The sequence below is a fragment of the Crocuta crocuta genome, unplaced genomic scaffold (genome assembly GCF_008692635.1).
Source record: "Crocuta crocuta isolate KB4526 unplaced genomic scaffold, BGI_CrCroc_1.0 scaffold479, whole genome shotgun sequence".
Classification (NCBI taxonomy): Eukaryota; Metazoa; Chordata; class Mammalia; order Carnivora; family Hyaenidae; genus Crocuta; species Crocuta crocuta.
Window position 1 is genome coordinate 3532097 of NW_027531875.1, and position 24244 is coordinate 3556340.

The following is a 24244-nucleotide window of genomic DNA, read 5'->3' on the forward strand; positions in this document are numbered from 1 at the left end:
TACTGTATATATTTAGCACTCCCAGAAGAAGCCTAAAGATATATTTCATAATTGACTGACAACCAAATAGATGAAGGCGATGGAAATGTTTTGATTTCTCTACTCCTCTCATATGTATTGACTTTAAATGTTACAACTGTTATTTAAACAGTATATCTTCTTAGATGTCTTTCATTTCCCACAGTTGGAAAAATATATATGTATACATGCATATAAAAATATGTCTTTGGAGATGGGTATCTGTGTCTATAAATTTGTTCTGTATCCATATAAATTGTATTGTTTTATATATTATTTACAAATCCGAGAAGACTTAACTATATTGTATTCAAAGAAATACAACATACTGAGTTTTTATTGGGAAGTAGAGGGGAAAACTATTGAAACAAAAAAATGGGTTATGTTCCTAAATTCTATTCCATGTTTTTATTATTCTAATTTTTAATGTGTTCTGAAAACTATAAATCTTATTTTGTTGGTACAGTTTTTGCAATCTCCTTGTTTTGAGAGAAAGTAGAGTCTATTAAATAGTGCCCCAGCAAACGGAATAAAATGAAAATCTGGAGTGCAAGAAATTGTAGTACTGCAAATAATCCATCAAAGTTTAGTCTCCTGGAAAAACCAAGTTTCTTTTTATAGTGGGTATCATCTAAAAAAGAAATTCACCAATCACCAAATATATTCTTATAGGTTTAAATAGTGTAATAATTAAATTTCATTCTACTGATTTTGGAGTTTGTGAATGGTTCATTAAAAAAAAAATAGTTGGTTAGCTTCAGCTGGGAAACATGCTAAGTAACAACAACAAAAATAGGTCTTTGCTTGTTTGTGTTCCTGAAAAGTAAGGAACATTTTCAAAAAATGTGATTTCTAACATCACAAGAATGTTGTGAAATGTTGTGAAATCACAACATTCTTGTGATGTTAGAAATCATTTCATAGTAGCAATTAAACCACAACACTAAATAGAATAAAAAATAAGAGGAAGTGATTTCTTGTAAATTAATTTAAATTGAACATTACTTGCCTTCTGGCCAGATTTGACCAAAGTCAACATCCAGTGGTTTTTTTTTTTATCAACCTCAGCCTCTCTAGCTCTCAGCCTCCACTCTGCCTTTTTAGTCACTAACCTCCAATAGTAACTTTGACTGTTACCAAGAGCTTATGGGTGACAGATTTGTTGACTGACAAAGATGCTCTCCCTTGATCAAACTTTAGTCCAGCTCCTTTGAATCCTTTTGACCAGGTCTCATCAGTGGCCCATTTAGTCCAGTTTTAGCAGAAATCATGCTGGGTCAGTTTATTGAAAATTCCCCTCCAAGATAAGCGTATCTGATCAAATTCCTTATTCCCCACTCTCAGTATCTTTTCACTCTGGTTTGCCTTTAGCAAAAAGGGCTTAGCCAGATTTCTCTTAACCCTCATGGTCCCTCTTAGCAATTTCCCATACACTGATCCCCACTCTGCTCTGTGACTAGAAATTCCCACTTGTAGTCAGAGCTGAGTTCAATCTCTCTCCCTTTATATGAAATCCTGCTCTACTGTAATAAAAGTCTGCTCTGCTTTCTTTAACAAGTGTTGGCTAATAATTTCTTTTACAACAAAGGGATATATTTGAGCTTGACATCTCATTTTAATTCCTCTTCTGATTAATTTTCAAGGAAAAAACTATAAAAGCTATCATTCTTTGAGGACTTTGTGCTAGCTATTATAATCACACTTGCATGTGTTGTTTAATTTTTAAAATTTCCTGTACCTGACCACACACCTGTGCTGGAGTGGGATTGAATGTGATTTGTTAGGCATAGAATACAGCACTGGATTAAAGGAAAAGGTGACTGCCCCTTTGTAACATACTGATAAAAATGAATTGCTAGTAAGAATGAATTTTGAAATCGATTACAAAAAGCAACTCTGACTCAATTTTAACACAGACATATCAAACCAAAAATCTCACTTTATTTTAATTTCTAAGTATGTGTTAATCCTCTTATTACATTTTATAATAATATCTAAGAAATATATTTCCATGACATAAAGCTCTAAATAAAGCTAAGTTAATATAATTGAAAATATTATGAAAATATAATTTTTAAAACAATGAATATATACTGATATTCATTTTAAAACCTCATGATCCCATTGACCAGATCTACCAAAAAGACATCCAATATGGAATATAAAGTTATACATTTCAAATGCAGACATTTTTTTCTTGGGGGGGAGGGGGTTTTGGAGATTTGAATATAAAAAGAAGTGATATAATACCTATCTGCATCTGATAAAAAGATGTCTTGGCAGTAGCCCTTTTAAATGGGCTATTAGAACCATTTCACCAAAACTGCTTTTCATATGAAGATATGTAGCGATGCACCCTGAGATGAAAATGCATGCATATATGAGTTTACGTGTATGTGTAAATATGCCAAATCTTTATAAATAAAAAGGCTTATTTCTATGTATATATCAGCATCAAATTATTTTTAAATATCACATGTATTTTAGATTTTTTAAATAAGACTCTAAGTGGGATTATTACAAGCTGATTTCAACACTGTGACTTACAGCTCGTGTTACCATGCAGTCTTTGAGCAGTTATGTTAGTTATTTTTGATATATGTGTATGAGCTTTACTTTTCAATGTTAATATACTTTTCAATATTTTGTACAAAATAAAATTGAATATTTTAAATGGAAAATGTGCGCAATTAATATAGGTAAAATGTAAAAGAATGATTGAATTTATGAAGCACATGCTAAAAGAATTTGTTAATGTTCACATACATCTTAGATTGATATTTACTATTATTGGCATTTCAGAATGATACAAAATTACTAGTACAGAAACTCATTTTTTAAAAATTTGTTATTTGATACATCTGACAATCCCTTAGTATTTCCTTTCATAATGATGTTAGGGAGATATTGTTGAAAAATCTTTTGTAGAATTTACTAAAATGCATTATCTGGTAAACCATTAGCATTCTCTTCAGTCAAAGAAAGCTTTAATTGTATTTTCTTAATAAATCTTGTTCTTTTAATGATACAATGGTAATACCAAATGTAGGGAAAACAGAATAGGGAAATCAAAAAATATTTTGCCATTACTTACTTTCATAATGTATCTTGAAACCATTATTAGAACGGCTGTTGTCTGTTGTAAATAGAAGGTATATGAAATTACTGCTACTGAATAGAAACTGGGGCACTTGTGTGCCATTGTAAGATCCAAGCAAGGGCGACAGCAGATTGGGCCCATCATGAACTTCCAGAACATCATAATTCAGTTCAGTCTGAAATCTAAGATTAAGAGACACATGTAGAAATATATGTATTAGAATAACACTATAAGGAAAGTATTAATTCCAATTGCTATTTTAAAACTAAATTATTTACCATTTTTATAAGTTTTCTTTAGCTTATCTAATATCATATATCACTTAAGACCTCATCTGAAGCTCTTTTTCGTATGGAAAATTATCATTAAAGAGGTATGTGCATACATTTGTTGTTCATAAGTAAGATTTCTTTCTTTCAAATATTATGGAACATCCTCAGTAAGTAAATGGCCTTTTCATTAACCACACATATTTTGGGAGTCATTTTTCTTTTATCTGTTTCATTTCATGGAAAACTGTGATTCATATTTATCTTCAAATGGACAATCAGATTCTCATATCAATTTTGTATATATTTCAAATCTGACTTCTGATTTATAGAACGGTCCTTTTGGCCATGTATTTTGGCCATTACAAATTATATATAGTTTTTATTTCAAAATAGTGGTTCTAATTATAAGTAGGTAATGACAAAATGATGATGTAGTTGATGTTCACTAAGTGCTTGAGGATCTTGCTAAATACTTTATCTATATTCACCTATCCAAGCCTCACACTAACTCAGTAAGCGAGCTCTTATTATACTCAGTTTGCAGGTAAGAAAACTGAGGCCCACAGAACTTAAATGGTTCACACCCAAGTCTCTCTGTCCCTAATGACTATATTAAGCTATGCAAAGTTGGTCAGTTGTATTTTTAGAGTTTTGGTGGTTGTTAACTGCTATCATTTTCCATTATTTTAGAAGATGTAACTTTTATAAATTGTGATCAACACAGATCAACAATATTTTAACATGCATAAATACTATCAACAAAATAACATTTTGTGTTCCTTCCTGCACTTCAAGATCATACAATGTTCTGAATCAGATTCAGAAATCATAGCTGTGGAAAACCTTTACTTGGAATCATGGAAAATTGAGCAACTTATTGCCTTGATCCTGCAGCCTAGGAAATTCCTTTCCTATTTTCACCAATGTTTCCCTACATATCCTCCAGTTTTCAGCTTAAATATGTCCAAAAGCAGCCCTTTCCTGACCTCAGTGTAGGTTAGTTTCCCTACTATATTGCTTCATTTTATTGCACCTTTTGTGATACCAATCACAGTTGTGTTTGCTTGTTTGATAGATGTCTCCTTTAAGAGTCTATATGTTCCGTAAGGTCAAATGGTGTCTGTGTTTGACAATGCTCTGAATATGGCAGGCACTCAATAAATATATTTTGGATAAATGAAAGAATTAATATAGTTTAAAGACAAAAGTATCTTCCTTTTCTCTATGGCTGTTACCAACTTTATAAAAAGCATTGAATATACTTAGATACTTTAGTGTTTACCATGAACCCTTTTCATCCTTTTAAAATGTATCTTGCAGGGCGCTTGGGTGGCTCAGTTGTTTAAGTGACCAACTCTTGATTCTCTCTCTCCCTCTCTCTCTCTCTCTCAGCCCCTCCCCTGCTTGACTTTTGCTCTCTCTTTCTCTCAAGAATAAATAAATAAACTTAAAAAAATTAAAATGTATCTTCCAATGCATTTTTGGTAACTAGTTATCTCCAGTATGCTCTCAAAAATAATTTTTAGTTAAAATGTCCATCAACTTTCAAAAGATCACTTTACTACACACCTACCAGCCTGTTCCAGTATTACAAAATTAAACTATATTATTCTTCAAATAACAAAACCAAATAAAACTCAAAACCTGGTTCAAACAAATGAATGGAAATTTAAAAACCAGAAGCTTTATTTCATTATAAAATATAATTATAAATGCAGCATATAAGTAGCAAAAATTACATGTACAATTCAATACTATTTAAGAAGTGCAACTGAAATATTTTTCCATCTGAACCACTTTTACAGCCTGGTAAGCAGTAAATTTAGTAAAATGAATTAATTCCATAAGTTATCTTAGTTTTTATTTTGTAATATGGAATATACTGCATTGGTCTAAAAATAACTTTTCCAATAATACGATTTAGAATAGGAAATATATAGGAATACACTATGTCCTTTAAGTAAATGATCAGACAATGGGACATTGTGAATCCATTATTTGGTTGTTTTGTAGTCAGTCTATTCTAGTATTAAAATTGGAGTTTCATTTCAATAGTTAGTCAGGTGATAATAACCAAATTAAAATGCACAGAAGAGACAGAGATTANGTAGTATTAAAATTGGAGTTTCATTTCGATAGTCAGGTGATAATAACCAAATTAAAATGCACAGAAGAGACAGAGATTACTTTGAATTGAAACATAAAGGGACAACTCTTAATAGAATAACAACATTAACTGGTGATATAGAGAACAGTGTTTAGTAGGAGTGAATCCTTAAAAAGAAAATCATCACAGATTTGCCCCAAGGAACTATAAAAATACATTACAATAACAGGGAAACGAATTCGGGTTACACAATAATCTGAATTTGTTTCATTTTGTGTTTCAAGATAGTTCTATACATTTCTCATAAATTGCCTCAATCTAGTGTTATTTGTTTATGACATTAAAGTTAGTGTATATCATAAACAAATGTTATGGAACCACTAGATGATATTAAAAATGAAATTGACCTAATCTTACTCTATTTTTGTTGTCTTTTAAAAACATTCTTGATGTAATCCAAACCCATTCTGACCAAATTGAAATAGTCCTCATTAATTTAAAAATAAAAACAACAGTCACTGTCTGGAAGACTGATACTGCTGGCTGTGGCCTAGGAGTTGAAGACAAGAAAAGGGATAGAAAGATGGCTTAAAAAGCTGCCAAATATTGAGAAAGTTCAGAAACTGTTGGAAGAAACAAAGCAAAATTCCTCTGCAGATCTGAAAATGAGACTTGCAAACTGTTTGACTATGTTAAGAAGAGATAAATACTTTAAAAAAAACCACATATATTATTTGGCATTATTATTTTGTTTTGTACTTTATAGAAAATTTGATTTCTTAAGATTTCATTGGCTTAACATACTTGAGATAATTTCAAGAAGCCAACTGATGGCTAATGTATTTGTAATTTTTTAGTTCTTCCTTTTCTTCTATAGATTTGAACAATTGTAAACAATTGCTACATTTGATAATATAGGAAAATAGCTATGCCACATCTTAGTCATAGTATTTGTTTAAATTTTCACTTGAACCAAATTAATTTAAGTTATCCCTGGGTATTAGAAAGAAAGTGACATAACTCAATAATAAATAAAATTCACTAATTAGAACAAAATTCTGTAAAATTATTCTCAGAATGACAAAAATTATTAGAGTTTGCAACTAGTGTTCTTACAATAGCTTGGTTGGAAATCAGAAGGGAATTAAGTTTCTCAAGAATGTAATTCTTGTTTGCTATTTCAGAGATGATATCTTACTTCTCAAAACAATCTTATGGAAAAATGAAGCACTGAGATACTACAGGGTCAGTAAACAAGGAAGTGATAGATGTACATGTCTCTGATTTCAGGGTAACTATTTTATGCCTCCACCTCATGAATAAAATTCTCACTTATTTTTTAACTTGATGAAGTCACTTTCTCACTGCTTCATTGCTGAGCTACACCTAACCATGTGACAGCTCTTTAAGATGTGGATTATTTTAAAAGAATCAGTTTTTTGACCAAGCACAATGCCTGTGGACAACCCTAAAGCAATCTTATACCATTAAAGGAGCTTTAGGAAGGAAGAAATAGAGGAAGATATTTAAATAATTTTCCTTTCAAATAACTCCAACTCAAGAATCTAATGGGCTTGTGTGTATGTCTGTGTGTGTATGTGTGGGCAGGGGGAAGGGTAGATAGAGGACTCCAGTTGCCAAATGAACATTTCGTTTTATATAACTTTATATAACTAAAATAAATAAAGTCTGAATTCTTAAAAAAAAACACTAAAATTAAAAAGCAATATACGATATAGCTACACACCATCTATTCTAAAATAGTGAAAATAACATTAATAAATTCTTTTTTTTTTTTTTTGATGTTTTATTTATTTCTGAGAGAGAGAGAGAGAGAAAGACAGCGTGAGCCAGGGAGGGTCAGAGAGAGAAGGAGATACAGAATCTGAAGTAGGCTCCAGGCTCTGAGCAGGCTGTCAGGACAGAGCCCAACACGGGGCTCGAACCCACTAACTGTGAGATCATGACCTGAGCCGAAGTCGGACACTTAACTGACTGAGCCATCCAGGCACCCCAACATCAATAAATTCTTAGGGCATTTCTAACTCTTAATACATTCAGGGTTTGAGCTAATTAACAAGGAATTTTATATATATATACACACACACATTTAAATAATTTTCCTTTCAAATAACTCCAACACATATATGTGTGTGTGTGTGTGTGTGTGTGTGTGTGTGTGTGTGTGTGTATCATACTATATTATACACAGAAATTGGTATTGGTATCAAGGAGGTGAAGGAGCTATGAGGTTTAAAATTTACCTCAGAGTGTGATTTAGAGACTAAGACAAAAGGCACAGTTGACAAGACTTGCTCAGTAGTGCTCAAGGGAAGTCAAAATCTTTGGACTCTAGGAATCATTTCTCACCTGACGCCTGTTCTGGTTCCTCTACAAAACCGTTTGTTGTTGCTAAGCACAAACCCTAGCACTAAAAATCACTTTTCAGTGTGATGCTTGCTCATAGCCTAACTTAAAGGATTTGTGTCTCAGTAAGCAGTTAATAGAATAAGAAAGTGGCAAGAGTAAAAAGTGCTAAGTAACTGTATTTGTCAAAATTAAATTGAGTTTTTTGTCTATTTAACTGGTATTACAGCTTATAAAAATTGCTGAAAAGATTTTCTTTTACCAGAAGGTAAGTTTAGAACATAGGCTGTAATGTACATGAATTCACGTTAGAGAATTCGGACGGTATCTACACAAGAGAGCAAGCAGCAAAGAGGCCCATGTAACTGCCTATTGGGAGGGATACGACATACATGTTAAAAACCTGGGACAGAGAAAATGTGTCTTCAAACAAAAGTACAAAATCAAAAGTCACAAGGGTGGTACTCTGAATTGTAAGCACTGCTTTTCAATTCACCTCTCAGGTTGGCAACTCTATTTAGCCTAATTAGAGCTGAAAGATGTTATTTATTTATTTAATGATGTTTAATAACTCATGTCAGTAAACCAAGGGATACTTTTCAATATAATAATGCACTTTGTGTTAATAAAACTTAAACTAATTTTCTATTGATAGTATTTTACGCTTATGCAATATTTAAAAATTAGATATAAAATAATGAAAATAAGCTATTTTTCAAGCCATCTATCATTTGAGTCAGCTGGAAAGTGGAGAAAGTGAATTCTTAGGAACAAATCATTAAATTTTTAAAACTACTCAATGATATGATCATTATTATTTTATACTGTATATTCCAAAGAAAAATCGAAATCTGTGGGATAAAGTAGGTTTGGTTAATTTGGGTCCCACATTCACGGAACACTGTTATTTGATGAAGATTTATTCTGAATAAATAGTATGCTTTTCACTAAAATTGCTATGGCATTGCAAGCTGTATATCTTAAAGGATACGGTTTCAATATCACCACAGAAAACTCTGCCAAAGTATCCTAAATATATATATTTTTTCTTTTGAGGGAGAGAGAGAGAGAGCATGCTAGTGAACAGGAGAGGGGCAAAGGGAGAAGGAGAGAGAATTCCATGCAGGCTCCAGGTGCAGTGCAGAGTCTGACTCAGGGCTCCATCTCAGGACTGTGAGATCATGACCTGAGCTGAAATCAAGAGTCAGACACTTAACTGATGGAGCCACCCAGGTGCCTCTCTAAATATAAACTTTTTCTTTTTTTTAATGTTCATTGTTATAGGCTGATTTGTGTCCCCCTAAAATTCCTATGTCAAGTCCTAACCTCTAATACCTCAGAATTTGCCTGTATTTGGAAAAAAGTTCCTCTAAAGAAATCATTAAGGTAAAATGAGATCATGAGTGATCCAATATGACCAGTATCATTATAAGAAGAGAAAATTAGGAAACAGACACACACTGAGGAAAGACCATGTGAAGACACAGGGAGAAGATGGCCATCTACAAGCCAAGGACAAAGGCTCAGAAGAAACAATCCTGCTGACACCTTGATGTCAGATCTCTGGCCTCCATACCGTAAGGAGGTACATTTCCGTTGTTTAAGCAACATAATCTGCGGTGTCTTGTTGTGGCAGCCCTAGCAAACTAATACAGTTGTGGGAACATTGTGTGGGCCACAGTAAGATAGGATGGCCTCAGGTGAATGTTTACTACTAACATCTGTCAAATAGAATTTGTTTTCTTCTCAACTTTTAACACGAGTATGGACAGATTAATTCACTGAAGACCCTCTTGAATTAGGGAAGGATCATGTTAAGTTTGTAAAATTCAATCATCAGCATAATTCCGCTATAGTTATATATTTGTATGACTTCCACATGAATACAACACTTACAAAGATTCTTTTTCTTTAATCTTTTTATTTTTTAGTGAGACAGAGAAAGAGAGAGAAAGTGTAAGGGCCAGTTGGGGAGTGGCAGAGGGAGAGAGAATCTGGGCAGGTCTCCATACCAAGACCCTGTGATCATGACCTGAGGCAAAATCAAGAGTCAGACATTTAACCTAATGAGCCACCAAGGTACCCTGGTTCCTTATTCTTTTAAATAAAGGGATTGGAAGATGACAGGAGTCAATAATATAATTATGAATTTACATAAATACGTCCATTTCCATTTGTGAATATGGACCCAAGCACAGACCTGAAGTTTCATTCTCTTAACTTTGTAATCATTAATATGGTCTCTCATGGTATATATTATTTGATCAATAAGATTAGTTTTCTTAGGAAAAAAAATCCTCAACTGGCCAATCATTAATACGCATGAATTTGACATAGTCTTGTTTTTGAAGGACTTGTAGGTATACGGACGTGGGTAGTATGCTTAAGCGTCTGAGGCTGTAATACAGTATAAATTCAAATATGTTTTAACACTTTTGCCTTTTGAAATACAGCAGAACATGCAGGCCCTTTAAAATATAGGACAAATAAAGGGTACCTGGGTGGCTCACTTGGTTAAAGTGTCCATCTTTGGCTCAGGTCATGATCTCACAGTTTGTGGGTTTGAGCCCCACATCAGGCTCTGTGCTGACAGCTCAGGACCCAAAGCCTGCTTCAGATTCTGTCTCTCCTTCCCTTTCTGCCCTCCCCCAATCACACTCTGTATCTGTCTCTCTCTCAAAGAGAAATAAACATTAAACTTTTTTAATTAAAAAATATACATAGGACAACTAAGCACATTAAGTTAAAGGCCACGTGTTCATATTTTGGTAGTGTGCCGTGTGTGTGTGTGTGTGTGTGTGTGTGTCAAAAATGTCCATCTTTCTTATCTCAATAGTTTTTATAGAACTTTAAACAAATAGGAAAGCAACTTGACAGCAGGCTGAAAGGTTAAAAGGGAGAAATGTCTGGAGCATTCAAGGCACAGAAATTGACTATTATGATAAAATTATACATTGATTTAGTAAATAAAATAGATCACGCCAACTATTGTTTTAGATAATACGTATTTTTTTAAGGTAGAAAAAGATTTGTAGAGACCTTTCAAATGTAATTTTGATAGAGTGTCCAGGTTCAGCTTCAATCACCCACTCACAGTTCAAAGAGTCTTTATAGTATCCTGGCCATCCTGGTGAGAGGATCAATCCACTGGGAGCTGAAAAATGGCCACCACATGGAGCTGAAAAAGGAAATCAGAGAACAAGTAAGAATAGAACTTTTATAACAAGTTGTAGAAAGTATTATGAGTATCGACTATAATTTTTAAATAAATGCTATTTAATAACTTTTTGAAGGTAAAACTACATCTGGTCCTTCTACTCCTGAATGATTATTTTTCTGAGAAAAATTAGTTTACTTTTTGAAATATAGCACAGTTATGCACTCAGTATGTCAGATAAACTGAATATCCTCAAGTCTCCTAATAATGTCCTTTAATGGAGGCACGAGATACATTCTCATGCATCATTTTCATGTTCAAAGCTTCAAAACAATGTAAATTGTTAGTTTTAGTTTCTCTCTCTTTCATTTTCTGACTTACACTATCAAATACAGGTAATTCACGCTACACATTGTCTGAAACTCTAATCTTCCTTATTCCAGAGTCCTTACTACAATCAGGGCCTTCATTGATTCTGCACCTTTCCTGATTTTTCCAACTGCTGATTTCTCTCTTGCTTCAGTCCAGCTGTCAGAATAATATCCTTCAAATTACAGTTTCATTGTACCACCCCCTTCCCTAGACATCCATTTTGACCCCTTTTCCTTTAACATCAGATCCAAATCCTCAGTTTATAATTTGGAGTATATAATTATCTGCTTTTCTATCAATTTCCACACAATTGAAATTATAACGATAACATATATAATTCCAGTAGGTACTGATTGGGTCTTTTGGTGTAAACACCTCATTTTGGAGAAGAATAAACCAAGTCCAGAGAAAAGCAACTGCCCAAAGTTCACAAGTCTCTTAAGTCTTAAAAGTACTTTCAAGTTGACTACTTATATGAGGGGGCCGGCATGATGGCGGAGAAGTAGGGAGCTCCGTGCATTTCACTTGCACCCGTCTCTCAAACAGAGAAGACCTGAAGCTGTAGGACACTGAGCCACAGGAGTTTGGGAAGAGAAAGAGACAGAGTACACTGGGAAGGAAACCTCATAAATGCGTGAGTGCAAACTGGGGAAGATAAAAGCAGCCAGGACCTGGAGATACAGAGGGAGGGGAGGGAACCCGGCTTGTGTGAGGCTGGGGGAGGGGGAAGGAACGAGAAGCTGAGATTGCTCATTGCTCAGAGAACCGTGCCTGGAGAAGAGAAAACCTCAGCTTGGAGAGTGTTTTTTAGTTCTGGCTGGGGTGCTGACTTTGAACTAGGTGCCCCCGGTCCCAGAAGGCGCCAGGAAAAACTGCTCTGCTGTGCTTCTGGCACCATCCCCGGTGGCGGCGTGGACGCTGCGCCTGAGGCTGCTGCGTTCTCCACAGGCATGGGGGGCATAGAGGCCTCAGATCACAGGTTGTATCCTGTTTGACCTCGGCGGATCTGAGGCTACAACACGTTCCCCCCACCCGCCCTGCACCCCTGGCAGCAGGGAAGCTGCGACCTGACCTGCAGGACTGTTTCGGGAGGTATATACAAAGCCCTCGGACCAGGACCTGGAAACGAGGCGGGGCGTGGGGCATAGAACTCAGCCCACCTTGGCTACATCCTCAGCACAGGGAGATCAGACCCAAAGGAGTGATTTGCCACCCTTGGTTGAGAAGGGACTGGGACGACACCATTTTTCTCCCAACCACCAAGGCGGGGCCTCAAGGAGCAGGGAGGAGCCAGCAGGGCACAGTGGAGGGGAGACCTGCCTGTATCAATCCACGCCCATCCCCATCAGAGAGCTGTTTTTTTGTTGGTGGTGGTCGCAGTGGGTTTTTTTCTTTTTTTTACTTGAGCTTGGGGCAAGACCAACATGGATGCACTGCCGTGATTAATCCTAGATAATTCCTTCTATTCAGATATAATCTCCCTTTTCTCATTTGTAACCCTCCACCCTGCTGGTGGGGGCACTCTGGTCACTGGTTGCCTTAAACAGTCACATTTAATCCATTCTCTAGATGTACACTCTACACCTCCACCGCTACCTTTTTCTCTCTCTCTGAAGTAATCAGACTATATAGTTTCTCTGATTGCCTCTTAGTCTCTCTGCCTGGTCATTTCATTTCCAATTTCGCTTCCTCCCTGCCCTGTCATTTCTCTTTGTATATGCTCTTCCATCAATACTGCATACACCTGGCTCTTTATTTGTAGCTGGGAATTCTGGTTTCATGCCTTTAGACTGTCCTTTGTCTTTCAGATTTTTTTTCTTTTTTCTCTTTTCTTCTTTTTTCAATATTTTATTAATTTTAATTTTTATTATTTCTCTTCCCTCCTTCCTCTTTTTTGTATTGTTTTGTTTTTTGGCCATCCTTTTTTCTCTTTCTTTTTCCCTTTCAGTTTGCATGTTTGTTGGATATGTCAGTGTGTTTGTGTACCTTTGTTCCCTGTGTAGTTGTCTGTTTTCTTTTTCCAGGGCTACCTCAAGAAACAAGCCAAAGTACACATGGTGGAGAGTCACAAATACCACTACGAATAGGGAAACAAAATAACCATAGTCTCAACAAGAGAAACCAAGAGACACCATTCAAAGAACATTTCCTGAATGGACAGGCCCCGGACAGTCAAAGAGCCCTCTTTAATACAGCAGAACCCGCAAGGGCAGAGTGCACAACAAGCTTTTAAAATTAACAAGAGATAAAAAGCTAACCAAAATGATGAAACAGAAGAACTCTTCTCCAAAAAAATTCCAGGAAGAAATGACAGCTAAAGAACTGCTCAAAACAGATGTAAGCAACATAACTGGACAAGAGTTTAGAACAACAGTCAAAAAATTAATCACTGGGCTTGAAAAAAGCATGGAAGACATCAGAGAAACTATTGCTACAAAGACTATGGAGCTCAAAAATAGGTGTGATGAATTTAAAAAATCCTATAAATGAGATACATAATAAAATGGAGGCATCTAATGCATGGATTAAAGAGGCAGAAAGGAGAATAAGTGATTTAGAAGACACATAGAAAAAGAGGAAGCTGAGAGAAAGAGAGATAAACTGATCCAGGAACATGAAAGAAGAGTTCAAGAGCTCAGTGATACAATCAAACAGAACAATATCCATATTGCAGGAATCCCAGAAGAGGAAGAGAGAGGGAAAGGTGCTGAAGGAGTCCCTGAACAAATTATAGCAGAAAACTTCTCCAATTTGGGGAAGGAAACAGACACTGAAATCTAAGAGGCCCAGAGAACTCTCCTCAGATGTAACTTGAATCAATCTTCTGCACTACATATCATATGGAACTGGCAAAATATAAGGACAAAGAGAGAATTTTGAAAGCAGTTAGGGATAAAAGGGCCCTAAGATACAAAGGGAAACCTATCAGGGTGGTGATAGACCTATCTACTGAAACTTGGCAGGCCAGAAAGGAATGGCAGGAAATCTTCAATGTGATGAAGAGAAAAAATATGCAGCTAAGAATCCTCTATCCAGCAAGCCTGTCATTCAGAATAGAAGGAGAGATAAAAGTCTTTCAAAATAAATAAAAATTGAAATAATTTGCCACCACTAAACCAGCTCTACAAGAAATCCTGAGCGGGACTCTCTGAGGGAAATGTTGCAAGGAACTCAAGATACTAGAGACACCACCACAAGTATGAATCCCACAAAGGACACAATGACTCTAAACCCTTATATTTCAATAATAACACTGATGTAAATGGGCTGAATGCTCCAATCAAAAGACATAGGGTAGCAGAATGGATAAAAAAAACAAAATCCACCAATTTGCTGTCTACAAGAAACTCATTTTAGACTGGAGGACACCTTCAGATTAAAAGTAGGGCAATGTGGAAATATATATCATGCTACTGGAAGTCAAAAGAAAGCTGGAGTAGCTATACTTATATCAGACAAGCTGGACTTTAAAGACAGCAGCAAGGGATAAAGAAGGGTATTATATAATAATTACAGGGTCTATCCTGCAGGAAGAACTAACAATTATAAATGTCTATGCACCAAATATGGAGGTACCTAAATATATAAAACAATTAATCATAAACAGAAACAATTTTATGGATAAGAATGTGCTAATAGCAGGGGACTTTAATACTCCACTTACAGCAATGGATAGACCAACTAGACAGAAAATCACTAAAGAAACAATGGACTTGAATGACACATTGGACCAGATGGATTTGACAGATATATTTAGAACTCTACATCCTGAGGCCATGGAATTCACTTTCTTCTCAAGTGCGCATGGCACATTCTCCAAGATAGATCACATACTGGGACATAAAGCAGCCCTCAATAAATATAAAAGAATTGAGATCATACCATGCACACTTTCAGATCACAATGCTATGAAACTTGAAATCAATCACAGGAAAAAGTCTGGAAATCCTCCAAAAACATGGAGGTTAAAGAACACCCTACTAAATAATGAAGGGGCCAATCAGTTAATTAGAGAAGAAATTTAAAAAAATATGGAAACAAATGAAAACGAAAATACAACAATCCAAACTCTATGGGATGTAACAAAGGCAGTCCTAAGAGGAAAGTACATTGCACTCCAAGCTTATTTCAAGAAATTAGAAAAAGCACAAGTGCAAAATCTAACAGCACACCTAAAGGAACTAGAGGGAGAGCAACAGGAGCACCCCAAACCCAGTAGGAGAAGAGAAATAATAAAAATCAGGGTAGAATTAAACAATATAGAAACAAAAAAAAAACAACAAAAAAACAGTTGAACAGATCAATGAAACCAAGAGTTGGTTTTTTGAAAAAATAAACAAAATTGACAAACCTCTAGCCAGGCTTCTCAAAAAGAAAAGAGAGAGCGCTCAAATAAACAAAATAATGAATGAAAANTTGGACAACTTAGAAGAAATGGACAAATTCCTAAACACACACTCGCTACTAAAATTCACACGGAAAGAGATAGAAAATCTGAACAGACCCATAATTAGTGAAGAAATCAAATTAGTTATCAAAAATCTCCAAACAAATAAAATCCTGGGCCAGATGGCTTCCCTGGGGAATTGTACCAGACACTTAGAACAGAATTAATACCAATTCTTCTCAAGCTATTCCGAAAAATAGAAATCGAAGGAAAACTTCCAGACTCATTTTATGAAGCTAGCATCACTTTGATTCCCAAGCCAGACAGAGACCCAGCAGAAAAAGAGAACTACAAGCCAATATCCTTGATAAATACAGATGCAAAAGTCCTCAACAAGATACTTGCAAATCGAATCCAACAGCACATAACAAAAATTATCCACCAAGATCAAGTGGGATTCATTCCTGGGTTACAGGGCGGGTTCAACATTCACAAATCAATCAGTGTGATACATCACATCAACAAAAGAAAAGATAAAAACCATATGATCCTGTCAATAGATGCAGAAAAGGCATTTGACAAAATACATCATCCCTTCTTAATCAAGACACTCTAGAAAGTCTGGATAGAAGGAACTTACTTAAATATCATAAAAGCCATCTGTGAGAAGCCCTCAGCTAACATCATCCTCAATGGGGAAAAACTGAGAGCTTTTCCCCTGAGATCAGGAACATGACAGGGATGTCCACTCTCACCGCTGTTGTTTAACCTAATGCTGGAAGTCCTAGGATCAGCAATCAGACAACTAAAGGAAATAAAAGGCATCAGAATTGGCTAAGAAGAAATCAAACTTTCACTTTTTGCAGATGACATGATGCTCTAGATAGAAAACCTGACAGACTCCACCAGAAGCCTACCGAGACTCATCCATGCATTCAGCAAAGTTGCAGGATACAAAATCAACGTACAGAAATCAGTTGCATTTTTATACAACAACAATGAAGCAACAGAAAGAGAAATCAAGAAACTGGTCCCATTCACAATTGCACAAAAAACCNCTGTGTGTAGAAACATGGATGTAACTTGAGGGTGTTATGCTGAGTGAAATAAGTCAGGCACAGAAGGACAGATACCATATATTTGCACATACAGGAGGATTAGGAGGAACTTAACGGAGGCCCATGGGGGAGAAGAAGGGGAAAAATAGTTAGGGAGAAGGAGGGCGGCAAATCGTGAGGAACTCTTGAATGCCGAGAACACACTGAGGGCTGATGTAGGTGAGTGGGAGGGGAAAGGGGGTGATGGGCATGGAGGAGGGCACTTGTGGGGATGAGCACTGGGTGTTATATGGAAACCAACTTGACAATAAACTATTTAAAATTTAAAATAAATAAATAAATAATTACCACTTATACATTAAAAAATTACTTTCATGTTATNAGGCAATGAGAAAGAATGAAATCTAGCTGTGTGTAGAAACATGGATGTAACTTGAGGGTGTTATGCTGAGTGAAATAAGTCAGGCACAGAAGGACAGATACCATATATTTGCACATACAGGAGGATTAGGAGGAACTTAACGGAGGCCCATGGGGGAGAAGAAGGGGAAAAATAGTTAGGGAGAAGGAGGGCGGCAAATCGTGAGGAACTCTTGAATGCCGAGAACAACCTGAGGGCTGATGTAGGTGAGTGGGAGGGGAAAGGGGGTGATGGGCATGGAGGAGGGCACTTGTGGGGATGAGCACTGGGTGTTATATGGAAACCAACTTGACAATAAACTATTTAAAATTTAAAATAAATAAATAAATAATTACCACTTATACATTAAAAAATTACTTTCATGTTATTTTTTTACAAAACAGGACCTCACATTGGCCCTCTCCCATTATCTCCCCATATTGGTAAATGAAATCACCATCCAGGAAGTTGCATAATCCAGGAAGCTAGAAGTAAGCATTTTCATTCTTCCTTAATCCTTATCATTTATTCGCATATCCAACCTATCCTCAGTCTCTTGTTTTTTCATCTTTATAGCTGTCATTTTAGTTTAAATTATTCTATCAGGGAGCCTGGGTGGCTCGGTTGGGATGACTGCCTCTTGATTTCAGCTGAGGTCATGGTCTCAGGATTTGTGAGTCTGAGCCCCATATTGAGCTCTGTGCTGACAGCAAGGAGCCTGCTTGGGTTTCTCTCTCCCTCTCTGGCTGACCCTCTTCTGCTTGTGGTCTCTTCTCTCTCTCAAAATAAATAAATAAACATTAAAATATTCTAATATCAAAACCCCATCTCTGCAGTACACCTTGCTACCTTTTCATCCACATTAACTATCCTCTATGTGATAACCAGAGTGATTTTTTTAAAAGGCAAATCTGACCACACCCTTCAATAGCTCCTTCCCTGTTGACAAATAAGACTCTGCCTGTCTGGCTGTTCTTTATGCTCTCCAGCCTAGACTCTGAACTCCTCTACTTTATTCTGCAACCCAACTGCCTTAACATACTCTCTACCTTTAGGACATACACACAGGAAACAAAAATGGAGCAAAGAGTATTTGAATTATTGAAAATTATTCAGAAAGAAAAAGATCAATATATACTATTAGTTTTTCAACATATTAGAGACATTCCCAATGACTTACTAGGTTATATTTTTATTTTCTCTTAAATGGTTCCATTTAAACCCTATCCCATTTCTTAATGTTTTTGTTGTTTCCTTGTTTCTTTTTTTTTTACCCTACAAAATTTCTAAAAGCTATTGCTTTAAACACTATTTTTACTAGTTTTCATTGGATATAACCCAAAGAAAATAGGAAATATTTACAAATTGACCTAGGAATACAGCATTACTATAAATATCCATTTAAGAAAAGTATTTCTATGTGAAATTGCCAAAATTTGTTGTTTGCATGCAAGAAAATTCTTTCATATAAAATTAGATTTTCTCCTGGGGCACCTGGGTGGCTCTGTTGGTTAAGTGTCACACTTCTCAGGTCATGATCTTGTAGTCTGTGGGTTTGAGCTCCACATGGAGTTGTGTGCTGACAGCTCAGAGCCTAGAGCCTGCCTCGAATTCTGTGTCTCCCTGTCTCTCTCTCTCTGCCCTTCTGCTGCTCGTGCTCTGTCTCTCTCTCTCTCTCAAAAATAAACATTAAAAACTAAATAAATATTCTTCCTTAGGAGAATTTAATTTTGTTTCCTAAAAAGCTTTCAAAGGAGACCATTTCCATGAGGATTATTTACTCTTCTTTGTTACAATGACTCATAATTAGGTTTCCTGTAGGGTTATTATGTATTTCAAAAATAAAATTATGTGCATAATAGCCACTTAAATTACCATATTTTAAAAGAGTAAAGTATCTTAGTGAGAGAGACTCCTAGAAACATGGAGAAATTCTGACAGAAATCCTTACTATCTCATGGAGTCATTGTTTTAGGCAAAGATTTGTGCACTTTAGTCTAATCATCGTTAAAAGAGGTAATCAGTCATGAAATTAACAATTGAGTAATGGGCCATAAAGGATTAAAATGTAAAGTCCTCAGAAGCATTTTAGCTGGTCCTTCCACCCAAAGTATGAGGGAGACAGTTAGGAGAAGGCTTTAAAGCAAAGGAGTAACATAAAAATGTGGTTAATTCGTTCCCTGAAAGGAATTTCCTGAATGATGACCTGTTAAAAGGTTTGTCTTCTGGTTAACTTATGATATCTTCTGAAGCAGCTTCTTCTCTTACATACAGGGTTGAAATTCTCCAACACTATTATTCCTAAAGTATGAGAACAGACTCCCCAAGAAGGTAAGAAACCCAAGAGAAGAGAGAGCTGCTCAGTGCAGGTGAGTCAGGACAAGCCTCGTGACCACAGTGACCAGCAGGCACATGGCAGGGAGATGTGCACGTGGAGAAGCCATAGTGTAGCAATAGCAGTGGAGCATGGAGAGGGCGAAATGCGGGGAAAAAATAAGAGAGATCAATTGTAGAGAAAAGCCATGTAGAAATCTATCCAAAACAGATAGAAGTATAGAATACAGGGAAAAAAGAGAGAGACAAAGAGAAACAGAGAGAGAGAGAACGTACGTGCACGTACGTGCAGGAGTGTGAGCTTTGGAGCAAAGAGCCATGAATAATATTAGTAACAAAGATTTGAATTTGTAAAGAGAAACTTCACTGTAAAGGAGATAACAATATAGACCCAAAGGTAATAAGATAATGGCCTAAACCTCATAATTTTGCAATATCCATGTATAACTTATTTTAAATTAATAATTTTCTTCATATAGATTCACTTATATTTTAACTTACATGACCTTTTTAGACTTGCCCTAAACAAAAATACCCATGAAATCAGTTTTTATGTGATACTTACATTTTTTTTCCCCAAAATGCCTGGAAATAAATATGTAGCTATTGAAATGTAATAAATGCTTACACATTTAACAACTAAAATGAGATTGTTTACCTCTGGGTATAAAGACAACACAATTTGAGACAGACTTCTGTAAAATACTGTACTTATCCGTGTCTGAACATGAGCAACTAGAATATACAGAAAATGAAAGGAGATCAAGACCACACAAAGTATCTTGAAAGTCCCATTCATTCACTCACTCATTCATCATTTACGCATTCATATTTTAGTCGTGCCAAACAATTGTGTGCAGGAATCTGTCTGTCTGGTATTTGTATTATTTATACAAATTAACATTTATTGAGGAAACATTTGAATAACATAACATAAACATATTGAATAACATTTATTGAATGTGCCAGGAACTGTGTGAAAAGTTTTTGGATTATTTTATATGATGCTCAAAAAAAATCCAGCGACATATGTACTATTATTACAGGGGGGGAAAAGAAAATATTTAAATAATTTGCACATGTGGGGCCAAGGCAGGCCACCTCGAGACTGGCCACTTTGGCATACTGCTTATTTTAAATAAATGTTACTTAATAGACTGACTGTTCAAGGACACTCAGACTTCTGTGTCCCTGAAAGCAGGAAATAAGTCTCCCACGTGAAATGTGCCTTCCCTGTACCTGGAGGTAGAGAGACATCCTTATCACCAGAGATGGTATTTAGAGCCAAGGAGGCTATATAAATAACCCTTGTTACATTTTTACTAATTTACTACACCAGCCTAAATTCTGTTTAGGATTCCTTACCAATTGTAGCTCTTAAAGTTTTCTTTGTCCTGCCAAATTCTCAGAGATTCATTGTCTCTTTGTTTGAAAAGTATATACACTACCTGCCTTGCTCATTTCTTTAGGTTTCAATTTTATTACTGGGCCTCCTTGTGCATGTAACAAAACTTTTTTTTTTTCCTCCTGTTAATCTGTCTCATGTAAATGTAATTCTTAGTCCAGTTGGGAGACTGATGGGTAGAGAGGAAATTTTCCTTCCCTTTACATCTCAGCCAGCAAGGATTTGAACAGAGGCAATTTGCATTTCTTCACAGTTTTCGCATGCAAAGTAATAATGTCATAAATTCTATAAAAAAGAGATGTCCATGGGGCAGGGGTCTGGAAAAGGGGGTGAATTAAGTCCTCGTGGAAGAGATTCTGTTTAATTTGAACCTTCAAGATGAGTCAGGTTCATCAGGAGGAAAGGGAGAGATAAGCTTAACAATGTGTCCAAAAGAGTGGAAAGTTAGGTTAGCACAGTATTTTGCAATGCCCGTATCCTTTTTAGGGAACCAAGAAGTGATGGGAGATTAAAGAAAAAGAAAAGAGTAGAAAAGGACCTAGGAAACTGTATTAAGGAAAGTGAACCAAAGGCAATTGAATAATTACAGACAAAGGATACATATACATATATAGACAAAGAATAAGATTTGCATTTAAGTGGCAATTGCATGTAAAGTGGACTAAAGGCAGTACACCTGGAGTTGATGAGATCAGTTAAGAGACTATTACAATTATGTAGAAAAGGTATAATCAGACACTGAGATATGATGGTAATAGGAAAGAACTGATTCCAAGAGACACGTAGGAGGTAGACTCAAAAGCATTTATTAATTACATGAAATGAGTGAGCAAGATGGAATCTCAACTTGTCATTGGGGCCCTGGCTTGTACAACAGAGATGAATAGTGATTCCACTTCCCATAATAGGGAACACAAAACAGGATGGAGCCTTACATCGAAAGACAATAAGATTTGATGCTGAGGCTAAAAGGTTTGTGAAATATCACAAGAAAAAATAGAAAACAGAATCTGGAGATCTTGACTATATTAGGTATCATTTTCAACATAGGCTGATGCTAAAGCTTTAATGCAGGTAGAAAATAAAGGTGAATAAGTGGATGAAAAAAATTAAAAGACAGTTTAAAATGCAACCTTTTGAAAAAAATAGTTTAATTTAATTAAACTAAGTAGCTATTGACCAATACTCATTATTATATCACTGCATTTCGGTAAAGGCTGGGATGGACTATTTCTGCTTGGGTTATTCTCTCCTTTAACTGTTTGGATTAAAATATCTACATCTGGTAAAATAAATAAACACCTAGATTTTAATAGCTTAACAAAATAGTTTCTCACCTGACCAAAATGGCCTTCAACTTGACAAATCTTTAGACAGACTTCTTAAGACTCCAGACCTCTCACTTAACTTCCTTCAGTACTTTTTTACTAGCTCACCTCAGCCCTTAAAAACCATCCCTCAGTGCAACTGAATTCAGTCTTTATGCTATAGTCTTGAATAAAATCTTACACCCTCCTTGCCTCTTTAACTCTGATGAAATATTTCTTTGACACAATCATGTGGCAGTACAATGAGGTGACTCTACTAGCAAGATAGCCTTCTCCCTCCTATAATCTCATGACACAGGATGAGAAAGTGTCAGCCATGTTCAATGTCTGACTTCCTAGACTGCCTTATAGGCCATTTCCATTTCAGCTGGCAAGAAGCAGAGTGGGAAGACCATTCTGTGTATGCCTTTTATGAAGCATGACCTAGAAGTTATTTATATTACTTTTGCTTACTCACACGGTCATACCTAACTGTAAAGGAAACTATGAGAAGTCCTTCAACTGGGTCACTATTTCCCCAGCTACAACTCTATATAATAAACTGGGTAACACAGCTTAAAGATGAAGAGCTAGACATTTCTGCTATACCAACTAAGAGAGTCACGTGTTCCAGTTTAGAGTATGTTTTTGTATACATTACTTAATTGGATTCTTTAATAATCTTGTAGCATAAAAATGCTGGTTTCTTTCCTTTGCCAGTTTTGCAGATGAAGAAAAAATCATGAAACACAACTTCATGAGAAACACTGACCTGGGTAGTGGCAGAGGTGACATTTGAATTCAAATCTTTAAAACCAAATTAGGAACTACTTCCAACAGATGCATTGGATTCATTTCCCAAGAGACATTTATTGAAACATATTCTCCTTAAGGTAGATTTGATGGAGACAAAGATGGATGGTAAGGGGGATAGAATATCTGACCGAAACATTTTTTAATACAAATGTGAAATTCTAACAATACCATTAAAAAAATATTTATTTATTTCAAAAGCGATAGAGAGAGAGAGAAACAGGGTGGGGGGTGGGGGGAGAATCCCAAGCAGGCTCTGCATTGTCAGCTCAGAGCTCGATTCTGGACTTGTTCTCACAAGCTGTGAGATCGTGACATGAGCCAAGATCAAGAGTCCATCAGACACTTAACTGACTGAGCCACCTAGATGCCCTTCTATCAACCCCATTTTAAGTGTTTCTCCAATATTAATTTATTTATTCTTCATGTAGTCATTAGTTAAATAAATATTTGTTTAGTTTTTGCTATATATAAGACACTATGCTAGGTGCTAAAATGAAAAAACAAATTCATGTGACATTTTCTCTGCCCTCAAGAGACACACACTCTATAAGGAAGACAGGCACAGCTGCCATTCAGTACAAGTACATGCTTGGGCTGGGTAGACACTCTGGAAACACAGGCAGAGAAAGATAACATGCTAAGGACATTAGGAAAGAGTTCTTGAAGGCAATTTTGTCAGAAGTGAATTTAGATTATAAAGAGAAGAAGAATAGAAGACAGGAGGAGCTGGACAGAATGAGCAGAGTCAGGAAGTGAGAAATACTAATGTCTATGAGGGAGATTCCAGTAGATTTTTGTATCTGAAGCTTATAATTTTTGGAAGAATAAGGAGGAGACATGATGGTTTTATGCAGTGGTTACTCCTTTTGAAGCCTTTCCAACCTTAGTGGGCACCTTGGGAACTTGCTAAATGCAGATTTACAGAATGGACTTCTGGTAATTATAGGGTGGGATCCAGAAGCTGCATTGTTAACAAGACCCTCACCCCACCCTGACTTCACAGGCCACTTTGTTGCTATTGGGCCAGAGACCACACTGACAAAACCGAAGATATAACTGGTCCGTAGCTTCAAGATTCAAGATTCTCCTGTATATATCTCAGGATCCTGAGATAAAGAGGGGTTTTGCATCTGTTTTGAAATAC

The 24244-nt window shown here is 36.0% G+C and overlaps 1 protein-coding gene across 3 annotated transcripts in view; it reads right to left on the reverse strand.

Annotated features, from left to right (window-relative positions):
- The window catches only part of CSMD3 (CUB and Sushi multiple domains 3), a 1194711-nt gene that overhangs the window by 393582 nt on the left and 776885 nt on the right, over window positions 1-24244 (reverse strand). For all 3 annotated transcript variants that reach the window (XM_077772930.1, XM_077772929.1, XM_077772928.1), the window contains 2 exons: window positions 10904-11042; window positions 3113-3300 (listed from right to left, as the gene is read on the reverse strand). In XM_077772930.1, the coding sequence (XP_077629056.1) occupies window positions 3113-3300; window positions 10904-11042 (327 nt within the window). The remainder of the gene's footprint in view (window positions 1-3112; window positions 3301-10903; window positions 11043-24244) is intronic.